At 40.5% G+C, this 17,231-nt stretch overlaps 3 protein-coding genes across 6 annotated transcripts in view; all 3 read right to left on the bottom strand.

Moving 5' to 3' along the window:
- Positions 1-240: 240 nt before the first annotated feature.
- Positions 241-5,445, bottom strand: rbm4.1 (RNA binding motif protein 4.1). Its single transcript, XM_051428565.1, has 3 exons — positions 5,292-5,445; positions 2,889-3,312; positions 241-2,075 (listed from the first exon to the last, which is right to left on the bottom strand). Exons 2-3 carry the CDS (start codon positions 3,292-3,294, stop codon positions 1,225-1,227), a joined length of 1,257 nt encoding a protein of 418 aa, XP_051284525.1. The 5' UTR covers positions 3,295-3,312; positions 5,292-5,445; the 3' UTR covers positions 241-1,224.
- Positions 5,446-6,336: 891 nt separating this feature from the next.
- Positions 6,337-12,728, bottom strand: LOC127379224 (RNA-binding protein 4.1-like). Its single transcript, XM_051428569.1, has 4 exons — positions 12,648-12,728; positions 9,880-10,305; positions 8,794-9,521; positions 6,337-8,612 (listed from the first exon to the last, which is right to left on the bottom strand). The coding sequence occupies exons 2-3, from the start codon at positions 10,289-10,291 to the stop codon at positions 8,809-8,811; spliced, it is 1,125 nt and encodes a 374-aa protein (XP_051284529.1). The 5' UTR covers positions 10,292-10,305; positions 12,648-12,728; the 3' UTR covers positions 6,337-8,612; positions 8,794-8,808.
- Positions 12,729-13,641: 913 nt separating this feature from the next.
- The window catches only part of map4k2 (mitogen-activated protein kinase kinase kinase kinase 2), a 44,723-nt gene continuing 41,133 nt past the window's right edge, over positions 13,642-17,231 (bottom strand). For all 4 annotated transcript variants that reach the window (XM_051428537.1, XM_051428539.1, XM_051428538.1 and 1 more), the window contains one exon: positions 13,642-16,796. In XM_051428537.1, coding sequence (XP_051284497.1) covers positions 16,709-16,796 — 88 coding nt within the window. In that variant the 3' untranslated portion in view covers positions 13,642-16,708. The remainder of the gene's footprint in view (positions 16,797-17,231) is intronic.

The raw sequence follows: 17,231 nt of genomic DNA, 5'->3' as shown, positions 1-17,231 counted from the left end.
TCACGTTATTTATTTCTACTCATCTCTAACAAGCACAAACCAGTACTATAAATAAATGATAGTAATTATAATAATAATGTTTATAACTTTTTTTTTGGCAAATTAAGTAATTTTCCATATGGTGTAATTTTCACCAAGGTGGTCAACCTTGAACGGATATTTTGGTTGACTGTTGCACTTTGATGTGAATGCCACTTGACATTATACCAGGTGAGCACAACAAACACACAAGTCACAGTATTCAGACTTTAGACAGACAGATTTTAATTTTAATCTAATAGTTAGAAATCAAGACAGACAGCATAGGCAATTGAGGTCATTTTCATTATGAAACTACAACATATGTTTAAGATTTGAACCCTTATATTTATCACAGCAATGAAAATCCATTTAATGTAAGTAATGTGTCTACTGACAAGGGAAAAAAACATGATCACGATGCACCTTGATACAATGTAATTTCACAAAAGGTTTGATATAACCCAAATACAGAAGTGTAACCATTTTTTACACTGTGCCGATCCATATTTGGTACGAGTTAAACAACGTAGTTGACGGAGCATACAGTATTCAAATTTGTTTTGCCATTGCTTCACATATGCAGTAACAATGTGAACTTACACGGACACAAATACGCTAAAATGCACATAGTAATACATCAGATGTGGCTGAAAAGAATGTATTAAATTGAAACAACATAACCCTAAACACTCACCTTTAAAGACATGCACATGCACTAATTAAATTTTTTCTATTAACAGAGTAAATAGTGTATGAACATGTATGTACTTTAATTAGGGCACAAGTTCAGTTCTTACAGTAAGATGAACAGACCTCACCCAGGTTGGAGATAAACCCAGCATCTGCACCTCCACATTTAGGCTAAGCCACCTCAGAACTGCACCACAACACGTAAATGGGACACTGAAAGGTGGTCAACTGAGCATTAGTCGTACTGCATTTTGAAGTATAACCTGAAAATTAGATCACAACGTACTGTGAATGCAATAAACCATTCATACTCTACCCGTTGGCTCTTGTGATGGGCAAGCTTTATTGTAACCTTATTGTTACTACCCACACGCCTCACATACACAGGGCTGAATTTTGCTTCTAATATTACCAATGATATATACTGTTTAATTTGCAGTGATTCCAATGGCACTTAGGCTACCCTATCCACAAAATGTCAGACAGCTCTCACCTGGCTGTATGGGACAAGGATTAGTATGTATATCGTGCCCGCTCAGCACCGGGATCCCGCGGATGCTCATAGGTAGAACTTCTTGGGAGGTTGGGCACCGGGGAAAGGCGCGAACGCTCATATGCATATCCATCTGCCTCGGCAGGGACTCTCCGAATCGGACTCCGGTCACGTGCGTAGTATGAGGAGACTGGGGCTGGTGGAGGAGGAAGGGGGCACTCGTATGGGTCGAGGCTAGAGGGGGGAAGACGTTCCCTCATTAAAGCCGTAGAGGAGGATGTTGATGGAGCAGGCAAGGGGACAGCGCGACGTTCTTCGAAATAACTGCCTCCGTAAGAATTGGCCCTGTACTTCTCGTAGTAGTCCACGACCCCGTACGGATCCCTTTCCTCGTAAGGCGAACGTCGCATTGGGTAGGCTGGTACCGCGCCATAGAGTGAGCCGTTGCTCCTGTATGCCGCCTCGCTGCCGTACATCCGAGCCATGCTATGTTCAGCAACAGCGCTTATGCCGTAACCTGGATGCGGCCCGTATCTCATTGCACTCTCGTAGCCTGCGCCCCGTCTGTACCCCGCCATGCCGCTGCTGTGACCGGCGCCCCGGGAAAAACCATGTACAGGAGCATAGCCATAATCTGGATCGCCACTGAAGTCCGGATGATAACCCCTGCTGCGACCACGCCCGCCGAATCTCGAGGCATCGTATCCATCAGACTTTGGCTCTGAGCCGTTTCTGTGGTAGCCATTTTGGTCTAGAGGGCATTCTTTGGACCAGTGGCCTTCCTGCCCGCAACGATAACAACCCGATCTGTCTCCCATTCCCGGCGCAGTACGCAGGCGGCTAGTCGAAAGCTTCACGCTCATCAGTTTGCCTTAAAAAGAAAAGACTCAATAAGGACTTATGCCTGCATTTATTCTAAATAATATATTTGACATTTCCTGCCTGGCATACAGCAGTCTCCTAATCCACCAGTCTGGTAAAAAGCTGCATCATACTCCAAAAATAGCAATAAGACATTTGAGCAGTAAAATGTTATTAAAGCTGAAATCCGTAACTTTCCCCCTGCAGTGGCAAAAAGTAACTCAAATGCTGTTCACACTACAGTCAAAGATGTCAGAGTTGTCATGGAAGTTTGCATGCAAGCTTGCTATTGGAATCAGCAAATGCTAAAATGGTCATGGAATGATACTCTACGAGTCCGTGTGACTACGAGAAAGTTTCTCACATGCCCATGTTGCCGAAGATTCGCGGGACCGGGCAGCTCAAAACTTATAACTGGCGGACAAACATGAAAGACGTGTGTGCACAAACCAAATGAGTATAGATAGAACGCGCGCATCCATTTTGGTGTTTTCCCAACCCTTGATGGGCCTAAGCAGTCGGGGTTGATTTGTAGGAAAAATGACCTGATGAGTCAATCAAACTGCAGTAGGAGCCCGTTTGTGTTTTACAACAATCCACCCTACAGATGGACATTACCAAAGACATTACGGATACCAGCTTTAAAATAATAAGGGTTCAGGACTTCCTTACTTTCTTCAGCTTACCGTTATACCTTCATCTTTCTCTTTGTACTCACCTGTGGTGTATCCATAACTTACCCATTAATTCACAATAGGAGAATTAAATACTCTTGACACTATATTTGAGATAAACTCCCATTAAGCCCAGCCCGAGAGTTCACCTTTAAAAGCAGTGTTGTCTAACTGATTAATGGCCTCCATCGCATCCTCCATTCGCTCCATGTGAACAAAAGCATAATTTTTTACTATGTCGCACTCCAACACAGCACCGAACTCTTCAAACTTGGCCCGTAGCTCCTGGTTGGTGCAGGCGATGTTGCCGACGTGTAGTTTTGTGGATCCTCTTGACTTGCCGCGGCTCAGCTCTACGTTCATGGGCTGGCCATTGAGCTCGTAGTGGTGGAGGTTGCGGATGGCTTCTTCTGCCTCCGCTTTGTCATCCATGTGCACAAAGCCAAAGTTCTTGACAATGGTGCATTCTGCAATCTTGCCATACTGGGAGAAGAGAGAGCGAAGTTCGTCTGATGTGGTGTCTGGTGACAGGTTCCCGATGAATATTTTCACCATTGTGGACCCTCCACGTCACTAAGGGAGGAGGAGAAACCAAGATTACTGCTGCACTAATGCTGATGACTTAATTAAAACAATGACCAGTTGATTTAACCTAAATCTAAATGAAGTGGTTCCCAACCTGGGGGTCGGAATCCCCACTAGGGGTCGCCAAAGCTTCATGACGGGTTGTGAAGCCTTCTTGATTTTAAGGGGTGTAAGAATACTTAAAAAATATACACAGTAGGCCTGTATCTCAGCATTTGGTTCACTTATGTGACGAAACACTGAATTTGTCAAAAAAAGAAACCTATTAAGTATGTCCGATTGTTAAAAATGATATAAAAACAATAAATAACATAATAATGTTTGGGTTCATTGTACAGTTCTGAATATAATATGAAATATACATATATAACATCAGGGGTAGAAAATGGGACCCATAAGAAAAAAGGTGAAGAACCACTGTTCTAGTACCATTTTCCATATTAACAACACAACACAGAAGGTGTTGCCCCCTGCCCTGTGGCCCCCATTTAGTTTCAGTTTTAGCCTTCTCAGGGAAAGAGTTTGGACACCCCAGACTTAAACCAAGCAAAAGCCTTACTTGGTGTGTGAGTGCACATGCAGTGTGGCTTTTGTATGCAGCTGAGAATGTTTGTGCAAACAAGGAAATGGTGATACATAGTAAGAAATAAGTAGCACAAAGTCTAACCTTCTAACTCGTCTGCAGTTTCCATTACTGAAATGCAATGTTCTCTGTTGTTTTCACAAACGAGCTTTCACCTAATGAGGAACACATCAATAAATATTTTCCCATAAGTACATCATCTTGGTGCAAATGGGGTCCCATAGCTGGCCCTTGTAACTGCAAATTACACTTTTTCTCAGATCTTAAAAGAAAAGATGGAGTCATCACAAGTAGGGCTGCATGATATGATACATCATATTGACATTATTTTTACTGATATTGCCAATGCAATGTGATCACGAATAGTGTGGGAATGCTCATTTGTGCATCACAAATGAGCATTTTCACTGAAAATGATTTTAAAACTCTGATGATGTGACATTTTTTGGGGGGGTCAGTACCAAACAAACATGTTTTTTAAATCTAGAGAACAAGATTTGTAGACCAGGACATCTCTGATACACCACAGTACTTCATTATAATGCTGTTTGCACACATTTTACTTTCTCAAAGAATTGCAGCTTCTGCAATTTGGATATTGCAATTTCAATAATATTGCAATTAGTTGTGCAGCTCTGATCAAAAGTCTCAAACCATCATAACCATCATAGCCCACATTGAATGGGAGCCCCTTGCCTGCACCTTAACATACATGTCTATGAATCTAAATGATAAAAACGGTTATAAAAACATGCTCCTTGTCATTGGTTTTACTCCAAGTTAAACCAGCTGGTGGTGGTGTTGCGGTGGGCTCGTAATGAAGTAGTAAATAGAAGAGGAACCTGACAGTGTGCACAACACAGAATCGATTACCAACTGTTATCTGCAGAACACACTTTATGGATTTGCACCGTTCATCTCTGGCTTGTATTAATGGGCCTACGGGTTCAACAACTATGAGATGTCTTTACAAACACAAACAATGTCGGCCACCCATCCCTCTCATTATTCTTTTTCTCAGTTCACAGCACGAGTAGCACATCGCGGCTCTGCAGCTCACTTTCGTTAGCTAGCTAGGTGCTGGGCTAACAAAAGTAACGCAAGCTAAGTTAGCTGCTTTATCGAAATAGTGGCGTAGCAGCGGACAGCGGCGGAGTGGTGGGTCTTTAGTCGGTAACTAGGTTACTGGTACGTAACAGTTGTGCCTGTTGTCTGAACACGTTACACGCCTACCACGTTAGCTAGTCTGTAGGTTAGCTTAGCGATACATTTGACACAACCCGTCAAATAGGCCTGAGAAACTCCAGGAACTGCAGTGCCTGAGCTCATTCTGATAACCACCATACATTTTGGTTTGTTCATTGAGTGGTGCTTGCCTTCTTACCTTTAAAGCCGCAATGTGCGTCTCGACTCCGGGAGGATGAAATGACGACTGCCGCTTTATCGACTGACGTTACTTTACCAGCTCGTGACCAGGCGAACACCATGGAGCACACACGGCTAAGCTAACTCGGTTAGCACTTTCTGGGATGGACTATAGCACCCAGTGTTGTGCTGTCATGTTGAGTTGGAACTCAAAAGTTAGAACATCACTTATCACCAATGTTGTAAACCTCTAAGTGGTCTAACAGAGAAATCAAGTTTGTTAGAGTAGAAAATATCTTCCATAATCATGGTCTTGTAACATTTTGTTACAGGTAGACAAATGATGCAAAGTAACTCACATTTACTAACACCTATACCGCACGGTTATGGCAAAATAAGCTGTATGGTTGAAGAAAAGTAGCCCCTAGTCATGGCTATCCCAAGGGCGGATCTAGAGAAACATTCATGGGGTGGACAGAGGGTGGCATGGTATTGGTATTTCTGCCAATGTGATAGAAAAGGATTCTGTAAGACACTATAATGAGAAACTGTCAAAATATTTACATAGTATCTCAAAATGTTCAAAGAGTTTCTCATTATTTCAAGGTACTAAGTCATTATTTTGAGATACCAAATCACAATTACTGAGAAAGTTCCAATTTGAAGATACATCATGTAAAACCAACTGAAAAAATAGCTACACTTCACCATTTAATATAATTAGTCCATCAGAAATATGTTGGTATATTGGGCAAATCTATTTCCAATTGAAACATAAAATACAAAAATAAATTAATAAAATGGCCTGACATGGGCAATTACACATTTTGAATGGCTGAACAAGTGTTGATAAATATAATGCTAAAAAAAGAAAAAGAATGAAGTTTAATGAAAAGTAAGGCCCTTAATATCTAAATAGTGAATGTCCCCATATTATATACATTTTCACAGGAAATGGGCAAATGTTAAAGAAATGTCTTTTCCATACAAATAATGATCTTCCCAAGACCCAGTTTGGTAACCACTAAAGAACAAATGTCACAAACATTACTGCACTCAGGCGATAGGACGTAAAATCTATTTTATAAAACAATAGAAAGTCTTATTTTACATTTTGCCAGTTTATACCAGGGTCAGACCGTAATATGACATATGGTTGTTGCTTGAAACCAGGCACTAATGTTTAATGTCAGTATTTTGCATCAGTGTCAGCAAGTATGAGGATATATGCTCTGATCGCATAAATGAGACAGAAATAAAAATTCTGAGCTTATAAAACCACAATCCTCACAAGCAAAATAAGAGTTTCATATAATGGAATAGTTCCATTGCACTGAAAACCACAGTTAGACACCATTGTATTGGGTTTCAAGCAAACAATTGAAAAATGTCATGTCACCAAAATTATTTTGGCTTTATTAAAAATCATATTCATTTTAGATTTTTAATGTATGCTGGTACTTTTACAGCTAGTATGAAAAATACAAACTTCAAATCCACCTATATGCAAAACAAACCAAGGCACCATCAACAAAACACAAGTGCCTCGTGACTTAAACAGCCCCAAGCCCTGAGTCCTGCCTCACATTTCTGCATCTGCTCACACTGCTATGAGGAGACAGTGAACATCCACCACACACTCACATTCTAAAAGACACGGCGGGTTATTTTCTGTTGTCAGCTGTGGGCAAAGTGTGCAGCATTGCCAGTGGGAAGAAAACAGAAGTCAAGATGTTAGTTGCACAGTGCATGTCAGCCAATATTCTTATTTGGGTGTCGCTCAGTAACACTTCTCATTCAAGACTTCTGACTTCAGATCAGCATATTAAATTGATTAATTTTATATTTTGTAGACACATATTCTAATTGGAAAAAATGGAATGCTGGAATGTTTGATTATTTGTGTTATCTTAGATACTAACTCAAAGTGTGATTCTGTATCCTGACTGCACAGGTCAGTTGCATGGATATGGATTCTCTATCTTCTTACGTTCACGTGCTACAGAGGGTAAAGAGGCTGCAGGTTTTCTCTCCCGCCAAACACAACAACACAGCTTACTGTGTGTTTCAAGCATGAAGGAAGGACTGATCCATTGGCTGATAGTTGCCTTGTTGACTGGCATCAGCCTATCTTTAAAGATCGCAATCACCGATAAGTAGCCGATGTTTATCTGTGGTGTTGCATCAATTTTGAGCTAAATGTGGTGTTGGTTATTTCCAACTTGGATATTAGAGAAATAATCACTGCTTTAGAAATGTAGACAAGGCCCACGCCATATGCCGTTAGGAGATAAAATAAATGTCTAGAAGTGTCTGGAAGAATTCAGCAATAACATTTCCAAACTTCATTTTAGTTACTTTTTGTGTGTTGATATACATGTAAGTGATTGTTTTATGGACATATATGATATGGTCTCATATCGATCACAGGCCACTGAATTGAAGTGAAATTGTTTTGTGGCAGGCTTTGGGATTTCTGCAAATATCATATTATATGATGAATCTGGTTGATTTACGCCCCTGCCGATTTCCAGCACCGACAGTGAGCGGCTGTACAGCTCTGCGTCTCACATCTTGGATGAGAAGACAAAAAGACTGAGCTGAAACAAGGTAGAGGTGCTTATCTTTGTTTCCCTGACACAAAAGGGCAATAACAAAAAAAAACAAAAAAGCATTGGTTATTGGCCAAATTGTGGCTCAGAAGTTCACAATGCATCCAAAGGAAGCAACTTCTCAGTGAAACTACTGTTTGTAGCTGTAATAAAACATGCCTGAAGAGTCAGGGACCTCCACAGCACATTGCTGGACACCAATGATGATCATTTGCTTTATCCACATCCATATAACTGACTCAGATCATGTCAGATGTGTGTCTAGGAGCTAAGTCTTCTGCACTGCAAGGTACTGATAAAGCCTTATCCCATTCAAATCAGGAAGGTAAATGTTCTTATATTGATGAAACAAAAACACTTCTAAATTACATAAACAGAAGCCAAACAATTAACATTTGGTGAATTTAACAATTTGTTTCATGTGAGGAAGAAACAAAGATAAAAAAAAGAGACATGGCTGAAAACTGAACTGAAAACCTGCAGAGCAAATTACTGTTTTATAAGGGTCAAGCAGTGCAGTTTGCTAATCATCCTTATTGAAAACAGGTTACGGTAATGTGACTGAAAGGACCATTCATCAGCAGGCATCTCAGGTGCCTGGAAGATGCCAGCACGATTTCCGATCTTAATTTTCGACATCTCGTATGCTTTGCATCACGCAGACCGATGGAATCATGTAGCTTGGAGAAATGACAGCAAAGGGAAAGTCCTGCAGTTCACAAACAGACCTAGAAAGAGAGCAGAGCATTCCCCTTTCAGAAACAGGGTCTCATTCCCCCTTTATCCCGCAGCACAGCTTCAAAGGATTACAACGGATTCCGAGATCCCCGTGCCCACTGACCACCAACGCTGTACAGTAAGATGCCCTCTATTCAGTGATCAAATGAACTGTTACACTTTGTTGCTCACCTTGGCACCCAGGCTTTAGTAAGGCGCATAGCGTGACACATAATGATCCTTGGGTCGTGGAGCAGCATAGGAGCTCCTGGAGCCCGACACCGGTGACAGCCGGGTTCGTTCGTAGGCGTAGCTCGCCGAGGAGACTGGTACTCGTCTGATCGGGCTGCGGTCTCGTGCATAGTATGTGGCAGCTGATGAAGGTGGAGGTGGTGGCCGGCGGTCATATGGATCTACACTGGAGGAGAGCTTTGAGAGGGAGGATGGGGGAGGTGGGGGAGGGGGGAGATAGGACATGCGACGATCCTCAAAATAGCTTGAGCCATAAGGCCGAGCTCTGTACTTCTCATAATAGTCAACACTGCTATAGAGGAGGTCACGATCATAAGCTGATGCTCTGCTGCCGTACCTATCCCCCAGCTCAGAGCTGTAGCCACTGAGCCTACGAGGGGGAGGCGGTATTCCGCCTACGTAACTAGCCCGACTATACGCAGAGCCATCCATGTAATCTGCTGGAGGTGAGGCCATCCCGTAGCTGCCCCTGCCATAACTTGGCGGAGCGCGTGGGGGGCCCCGGCCGCTGCGACCTCTTGTGCCTTCGCCGTGGCTACCGTTCCGACTGACTGGACAGTCTTTCGACCAGTGACCATGTTTCCCGCAGACATAGCAGCCGGTATGGTCTCCCATTCCTGGGGCTGTGCGAAGCCGACTGGTGGACAGCTGTACGCTCATCAGCTTGCCTTGTAAGGAGAGAGAAGACACGCATGAGACCGTGGGGTTCTGACACGAAAGGCTCTTACCGACTATAAAACACGTTAAATGCATTTGACCGACAATCACAGAGCGAAGCGAAATAATGTGCCGTGCCAGCTGCGGGTGATCTCATGCCAGGGCTTAATCACTTACACTGCCTGGTTTATTCAAGAGACGATGTCAAACTTACTAGTGATTATTTTCGGGCCACCTGCTCAATTAATGTGGAAACATATCAGCTAGTGGCTTTTTCTTGTCACGAGAGCTCTACGGCGACAGAACAGAATCCAAACTCGTATCTACAGACAGCAAAGACAACTAGCTCTATCCTGCCCAGGAGTTCACCTTTGAAGGCTGTGTTGTCCAGCTTATCGATGGCGTCCATGGCATCCTCCATTCGCTCCATGTGAACAAAGGCGTAGTCCTTCACTATGTCACACTCCACCACCGGGCCAAAGTCTTGAAACTTGGCCCGCAGAACTTCACTGGTGACACCCTCACCGAGGTTGCTCACGTGCAGCTTAGTGGTGGACTTGGGCCTCCCTTTGCTTATCTCCACGTTCATGCGCCAGCCGTGTAGCTGGTGCTGGTGGAGGTTCTGAATGGCCTCCTCGGCTTCAGACATGTTGTCCATGTGTACGAAACCATAGTTTTTGACAATGTCACATTCCGAGACTTTGCCATACTTCTCGAAGAGTTCACGCAGCTCCTCAGCCGTGGTGTTGCAGGCAAGGTTTCCAATAAAAACTTTCACCATGATGAAGTTGTATCCTAGAAGATTTAGAAAAATGTATAAATTACTACTGTATAACTACTATTTAATGATTACATTAGGGTTTCTGCAGGTTAAATGTAAGACCGTTTAAGACCATTATGAATGCAATTTAACACCTATTTTACATCCATACTTGGAAAAATAAGGATATGTAGAAATATCAGCATTTCAGTTTTGTTGTTACAGCACGAATAATACAATTTGCTTTTCCCAGAAACACATTTAAAGTGAGACTGATAATGCAACTTTATAGAAGAAACATTCATTAACTTCATTAATCCAAACAATTTTAAGACCTATCAAAATCATATTTGTTTATATATTCAAGACATGTGAAGGCCTAAAATTCACATTATCGGACTTTGATAGACTTCGTAAGATCCCGCAGACACCCTGCACCTAAAAGGGATGTGAGGGTCAACCCCACTGTCAGTGAACAATTAAGTGGTGCAATTAATAAATACGATTGCAGAATAAAATCAGTTGCCAGTTTATTAGATATTTTGTGTTTTAACAGTTTGACACTCCACCACCAGTTTCAACCGTTTTAGAGAGATGTTTAACTGTCTGCTCATTTCACAGGCTGCAGTTTGAGGAGTTATTGAACTGTAGCACGTTATACAGAGAGGATATAACTGGTATAAATGGGGTGGACAAAGTAATAGAAACACCTGTCAGTATAACAATATAATTCAACACCACCACAAACTACAGCCTACAAAATGGCCATGCAGTCGAATCAACACCTCTCTAAAACAGTTTCAACAAAAAGCTGTAATAGAATAGCCATGTAATAAATTCTGCCTTGAGGTTATAATGATCAGTTTTTGCTGAAACTTTTGCGAGAGGTGTCGATTCAGCTCTATGGTCACTTTGGAGGCTGTTTGGTGGGCTGTTGAACTGTACTGCGTTAAGCTGAGGGGCGTTTCTTCAATTTTGTTCATTCTATTTGCTTCAATGAGGACAAGAATTGTAAAGTTGAACCAGTGTCTCTAAAACAGATAGTGAACATTATAACATACAGAGGTAGAACTTGTTGCAAGGCTTTATTAGACTACACAAGTTTGAAGTGAGTGAGTGTATGAGACTGCACAATTAATCAAAATATTATCGAAATCACTATATGGCCAAGTGCAATATCCACATTGCAGAGGTTGCAATTCATTGATAAAGGTAAACTGTGTGACAACAGCATTATAATGAAGTACTGTAGTTCTGCAGGGATGCCCTGGTCTACAAACCTTGTTCTCCAAATGTAAGAAAACGTTGCGTTTGTTTGGTAACAAAATTCACATCATGGTGATTTTAATTGTTGTTGTTTTTTCATTGAAAATGAAAACGATGTTGTAAATCCTGAATCATTTTTAGGGATGCATAATTATTGGGACAGATACATTTTCGTCTGACAATGAAAACATTTTCATTGCGAATTATTGGGATAATTAAATTACAGCAAATACACGAATTCTTGTGTAAAACAACTGATAGGCATTTGAAGAGTCCGAACTGTTGTTGTTGTTGTTGTTGTTAACAATAGTGATGTCAGTTAGATTTGGTTGGAACAGAGCTATGGAATATTAAATCATCCATCTTTGCTCACTACAACTCAGCCTGTCTTGCTATCAAGTGAGTAGTGAATAAACATAAACCGGGCGCTAGAGAGCTAGTAAAGTGAGGAAAGTGTTAGGGCATGAAGGGGTTAAAGTGCGCAGCTCCTGTACGGCAGGGTGTGAACCATACTGCCAATGGTGTAAACAAGCGAGAGGGACACCTAGCAGCTGTTAGACCAACTATTAACTCCAACTATCTGACAAAGTAGTTAAAAGCAACACTTCAGCAAGTTAGCATATGATAGACTTTCCTCCCAAAATGAAACGTACACTTTTGAAACACTGCACGTTGGTTTTCACACGAGCCACTCTCTGACGTTGGCTAACGTGCAAAAGGTAAACATGTCCCAGATAAGCCTTACGTCAGCTGACATGTCGCACTAGCTAGCTTGCTAACACTAACGTTATTCGTTTTTTCGGCGTATTTTACGTTACTAAGACTAACTACCCTGACCCTGCTGTCTGGACGGCTCTAAGTTATTAATAAATAGTGTACAGTGTGCGATGCTTCCATGTCCGTTGTCCATATTTCAGTGTAATGGCGTTCAAATGTTTGGCTAATGAAGCTAACATATGAGCTAACTGAGAACTAGCGAACGTTCACCCGCTAATAGAGCCCACATCCTCTCAGAGGACACCTAGAACAACTTTACGGTGACAGCTGCGCATTACCGACTCTCTAATAATATATTTCACCTCACGTTTTAACCTTAAAATCTGTAACCCACCTATGAAACGATGTAGGCCTCGACACCAATGAATGAAAGTGAAATGGCGCTGTTGCACCCGTGATGCTGCTACCGCCCCTTCTACTTCCGTATCGTGCTTCAGTCATTACCGCCATCACCTGAGTGGAAGTATGTACTGTACCTGTACCTGTACGGCATACATACTACATACTGTACTAGTCCTATAGCTCTGAAATACTGAATTATTATAACAAACGTCAATCAGTTAATTTGATACTTTTTTGAATCAACAGAGAAAAATAAAGGTGTTGACAGAACACAAGGCAGAAGGTAATGTTTTGATGAAAATAACCTCAAACCTTCACTACATCCTGACAGTAGTACACCAGACAGATAATCTGTGAAAACATCAGGTTCCTCTGACTCCTCCTAGTGCTGCTAATGGTATTTTAATGCATTGGACCTGGACAAAAACAACCAATCAAAGGCAATAACGACAGAAAGGCGCTTTGGGTTGGAGGCTTGAAGGTAGTTCATTCCCGAGACTCAACAAAGTATTTTCTGAAAGAACTGTTTTTTTTCATAATTTCAAGGCAGTTCACTAAAATGTTGTTGTTGTTTTTTTTGTTAAGTTTTGAAATAAACTAAAAGATAATATACTTTTCTTATTTTAAAAAAATGTTACAAACAAAAACATCTGTATTTCATAATTTAATACATATCATTTTGTATATATTTCGTTAATTTTCAAGCACCCAAAAAATTTGAGTCATAGAACGAATTCGTTTTAAAAAAAGATTTATATTTTCTAAAGAAGATTTCTTAAATTAGGGAGTTGCGAAAAACTTTCAAATGTTCACACATTTGTTTTACATTGAGACAATAAGTTGGGGTTTATTATAGTTTCTTATGTACTTCACAACAAAGCATAGTGTAGGCTAAATTACCTACAAGGTAAAAGGCAAAAGGTCAATATATATATAAATAAATCTTTGTCATGGCAATGAAAGATAACTAAATCTGCTTCTTCAGCTTCAAAGGAAATTAAAATCTTTATTTCTCATATTAACGTTACAACCCGTTCTCCATAACATAAGAGCATACTGTATTGTTATATACATAGATTTTATACACAATAACAACACAATCTTCTTAAAAACAAATAGCCATATGCATATTATGTCTTTCAAGTATCTGTCAGGGAAAGGGGAGTGTTACTTATACAGTTCCCTTTCCATAAATACCATAAATATCATTACACACACAACTCTAATGTAGTGGCATTTACATTTTAGTCAAACAAGTAGAATTACAATTTAATTGCATTCTGTTTCTATGGCACCTCATGTAATCAGATGTACATTTAGTCTGTGTGTGAGTTCAATTAATAATACAGACCTACGCTCTTCTATGTCATCAGGAGACGTATAGCTTCTTCAACAATGTATATATTTTTACATAATTCTCGGTCTTAATAATTCAAACAATGACTGAAACACATTTTGTTGTAGCTGTCGAGAACATAGGCCTGAGTGAGGTGATGTAAGAACTTGCGAACATCAGAACTTTCACAGAGTTTACTCTTTTTTTGTCAATGGGTTTCCTTAAAAGCTACCAGATCAGTTACCTCAATTTAATGTTGATAACTCTATATGACCCGAAATAACAAACCATCAGCGACAAGACTGGCTATTTCCATTAAGTTATTTCTAATGGCTGCCACTGGATCTGACTCCCCCAGAAATCAATGAAACAAGGCTGTAGAAACACTACCACCTTTGTCCACAGGGGGCGCCAGAATCAACCCAAAATGAAAGTTCCTTGTAGGGGCTTTAAGATAAATGATTATCTACTACTGTACTGGCTAGTAATATTTGAACACTTCATGAGTTAGCATACAATAACATACAGTATCCCATTTAAAGCCTGATGCTAACTGTAACTGCTGAAATGTCAGTTTTTCAGAGAATGGTGACAGAAGCCTCATATGAGAGAGAGTGCTGGAAGCTAAGTGGAACATGGAAGTGGAGTTGTAATTTGGTTCAGTGTTACACTTTAGCATTAATTATTTTCTAAATCTCATATCACCTGTTTGAGGGTGTGGAAGGTAAGGGTCAGGTAAGTGCTCCTTTAGCTTGGTGTGACATATGCTGCGTTCAGGTTATATGGATAGCATTTTAGAACAGCTGGTCACGTGATGCTTAAAAGTACTATACGTTGATAATATAGTGCTTTATTACGGTAGCCACGAAGTACAAAACAACAATTCAAAAGGTGATTTGCTATTGTGTTTTGCACTTGAGGACTATGGTATTATATCCATTCAATTTGCGTTTATTAGTGTTGCAGGAGTGATTACTAAAATCTGGAATTGAGTTAGCATTTTAGCACTTCTGGTTCACTCCCCTTGAAGTCTATGGGTTTTTTGAATGTGTTTTTGGTTTGATGTCTGAAATAAGGTGTGTGGTTAACACAAGCAAGAGACTGACTACATAAAATCTGTCAGTAAATAACCCACCTGTGAATTTTGAAGATTTTATGTGTCTTAAAAAAGGTGGTTGCTAACAAGTGGCTAAATGAGACTACAGAGGTTGTCGGTGACAAAACACGTTGACTTATCTACTCACTAGTCCGCCTTAACAGCCTTGTTGTATTTTTTAGTGAAGTTATTTTTTTGGCCTTTTATTGCCTTTATTTGATAGTGACAGCTGAAGATAGACAGGGAGGGTGGGCAGAGAGAGGGGGGATGACATGCAGCAAAGGGCTGCACTGTTGGCTTTGAACCCTTGGCCGCTGCAGCAACTCCGTACATGGGTCACCAGCTCTAACGACTGAGCTAACTGGGCGCCCACAATTTGTAGATTTTAATTAAAAAATGTAATTACAAGTTGACAGCTTAGTGGTGGTAGAGTTAATTTATAGCCTAACATTAGCTTTTTACTCAGGACAATGGGAAAAATCCCATTGGCCTTTGCTGTTATGTCATCCCTGCAGCCCTCTATTACCTTGAATGACAGACTTAGGCTTCCGTATAATTAAGTGTCTATTTGGATATATTCAAAGCTTTTAGATGTTGACGTGAACAGTGTTAATTAGGGTAACATGACGCTAACGGTGTAAAAAATACAAAATATTGTATCATGATATTTTGTTTTGTGACATTGTATCAATTATCAAAAACACTATACAGTTTTGTGATGGAACCCTTAACCACTAGCAGTGACAGCTATAATGTTGAATCTTATAGGGACGTTTTACTCAGATTTTATGATGGACAGTTTTCCTAATATTAAATAATGATAAAAACAAAATCCAATATATCGCCTTGCTTACAATATCACAATTTACTGCAATACATCAAATCGTAACCCCTATATTGTGATACGTATCATATTGCCAGACTCTTAACAATACACAGCACAACTAAATTCAGCATTACTGTGTGGAGAAACCAGTGCCCATATACCCCTAAAAAAAGGCAACCCCTGTGGCCGAGTGGTGAAGCCAAAGTCCAACTGCTTTAAACTGCAGTTCCACCAATGGTCACTAGATGCTGGCTCCAAAAAAGTGTCTCCACAGAAATCCCTTGGAAAAGGTCCTACATTCTATCACTTCCTCTACTGTGTGTCTTTGTGGCAATTATGATAATCGTTATCCCTTTAAAGGGATATTGCATACAAATACAGCTGAGTATGAATAAAACGTAATATCCCCTATATTACATTGTATTCATACTCAGCTGTGCTTGCAGCTTTACCAAATGTTCTGGTTCCAGAAACTGACAAAGACGGCAGCAAATAATAAATCAAAATAAAAGCTTGGAAACATCAGTTCAGAAACAGTCTAGATCTTCCAGCAGTAGATCTTCCCTGCTGTAGTCACACTGTGAATCAGGCTGTTAATAGTTTTTACATTGCAGCTTTATTTGGCAAACCCAACTCTCTTAGCATGCTGATAAGTCTCTCTTAGACATTTGGGTTGGTATGTCCGTTTGGTGCTGGTGTCTGCTACAGTTCCAGTCAAAGAGGACATTGTTGCCACTACAGGGTTATAGAACAGGTCTTGCAGTTCTCTTCAGTGTGAGCTCTGAAAATGTTCTCTCAGTAGCTGCTTTCATGTCCAGTCAGGATGTACAGGTTGCTCAGCGCAGAGGGGTCATCAGTTGGTGTGCTCTGAAGGATGATGTCCCTGTAAAAGGACAAAATCTCACAGCTCATCCAGGGTACGCGAATCAAACGCAACCAAAGAAATTCAGAGCTGGCCCAAAGCTTGTGATTAAGCCTACACTGGCCTGCTATGGCTCTAGATTTTACCTTCAAAAACTGTCGCACCATGACAGTAAAGTAACCATCAACTCTAAATAGGTTAAATACTGTTTCTGTAAAAGTAAAACACTGTATTTTTAAATTAATTTATGCAGAATAAAGTCATTTTTTTATATCATAGCCTCTAAATAACACAGAAAACCATTGTCATATCTCATGACAAAAAACTTTTTTATACAGCCTTCATATAGTATTTTTATATGGCAATGGTTTCTTCTGATGGTAAAAACTACTACTCAAATATGGAATGAAGCTCCAACTTAAAATCAACAGTACAAGTATCATTTTACCTCAGTAC

This window comes from Dicentrarchus labrax, unplaced genomic scaffold (genome assembly GCF_905237075.1).
Source record: "Dicentrarchus labrax unplaced genomic scaffold, dlabrax2021, whole genome shotgun sequence".
NCBI classification, from domain to species: Eukaryota; Metazoa; Chordata; class Actinopteri; family Moronidae; genus Dicentrarchus; species Dicentrarchus labrax.
The sequence above is the reverse complement of the archived record's forward strand: the minus strand, read 5'-3'. Positions and strand labels throughout refer to the sequence as shown.

Bases quoted from the DNA above. Each gene is read 5' to 3' on its own strand.
- LOC127379224 (XM_051428569.1), bottom strand. From the start codon at position 10,291: ATGGTGAAAGTTTTTATTGGAAACCTTGCCTGCAACACCACGGCTGAG. The intron at 9,522-9,879 runs GTGAACTCCTGG...TCTCCTTACAAG, and splicing joins GGACAACACAGCCTTCAAAG to GCAAGCTGATGAGCGTACAG.
- rbm4.1 (XM_051428565.1), bottom strand. From the start codon at position 3,294: ATGGTGAAAATATTCATCGGGAACCTGTCACCAGACACCACATCAGAC. The intron at 2,076-2,888 runs GTGAACTCTCGG...TTTCTTTTTAAG, and splicing joins AGACAACACTGCTTTTAAAG to GCAAACTGATGAGCGTGAAG.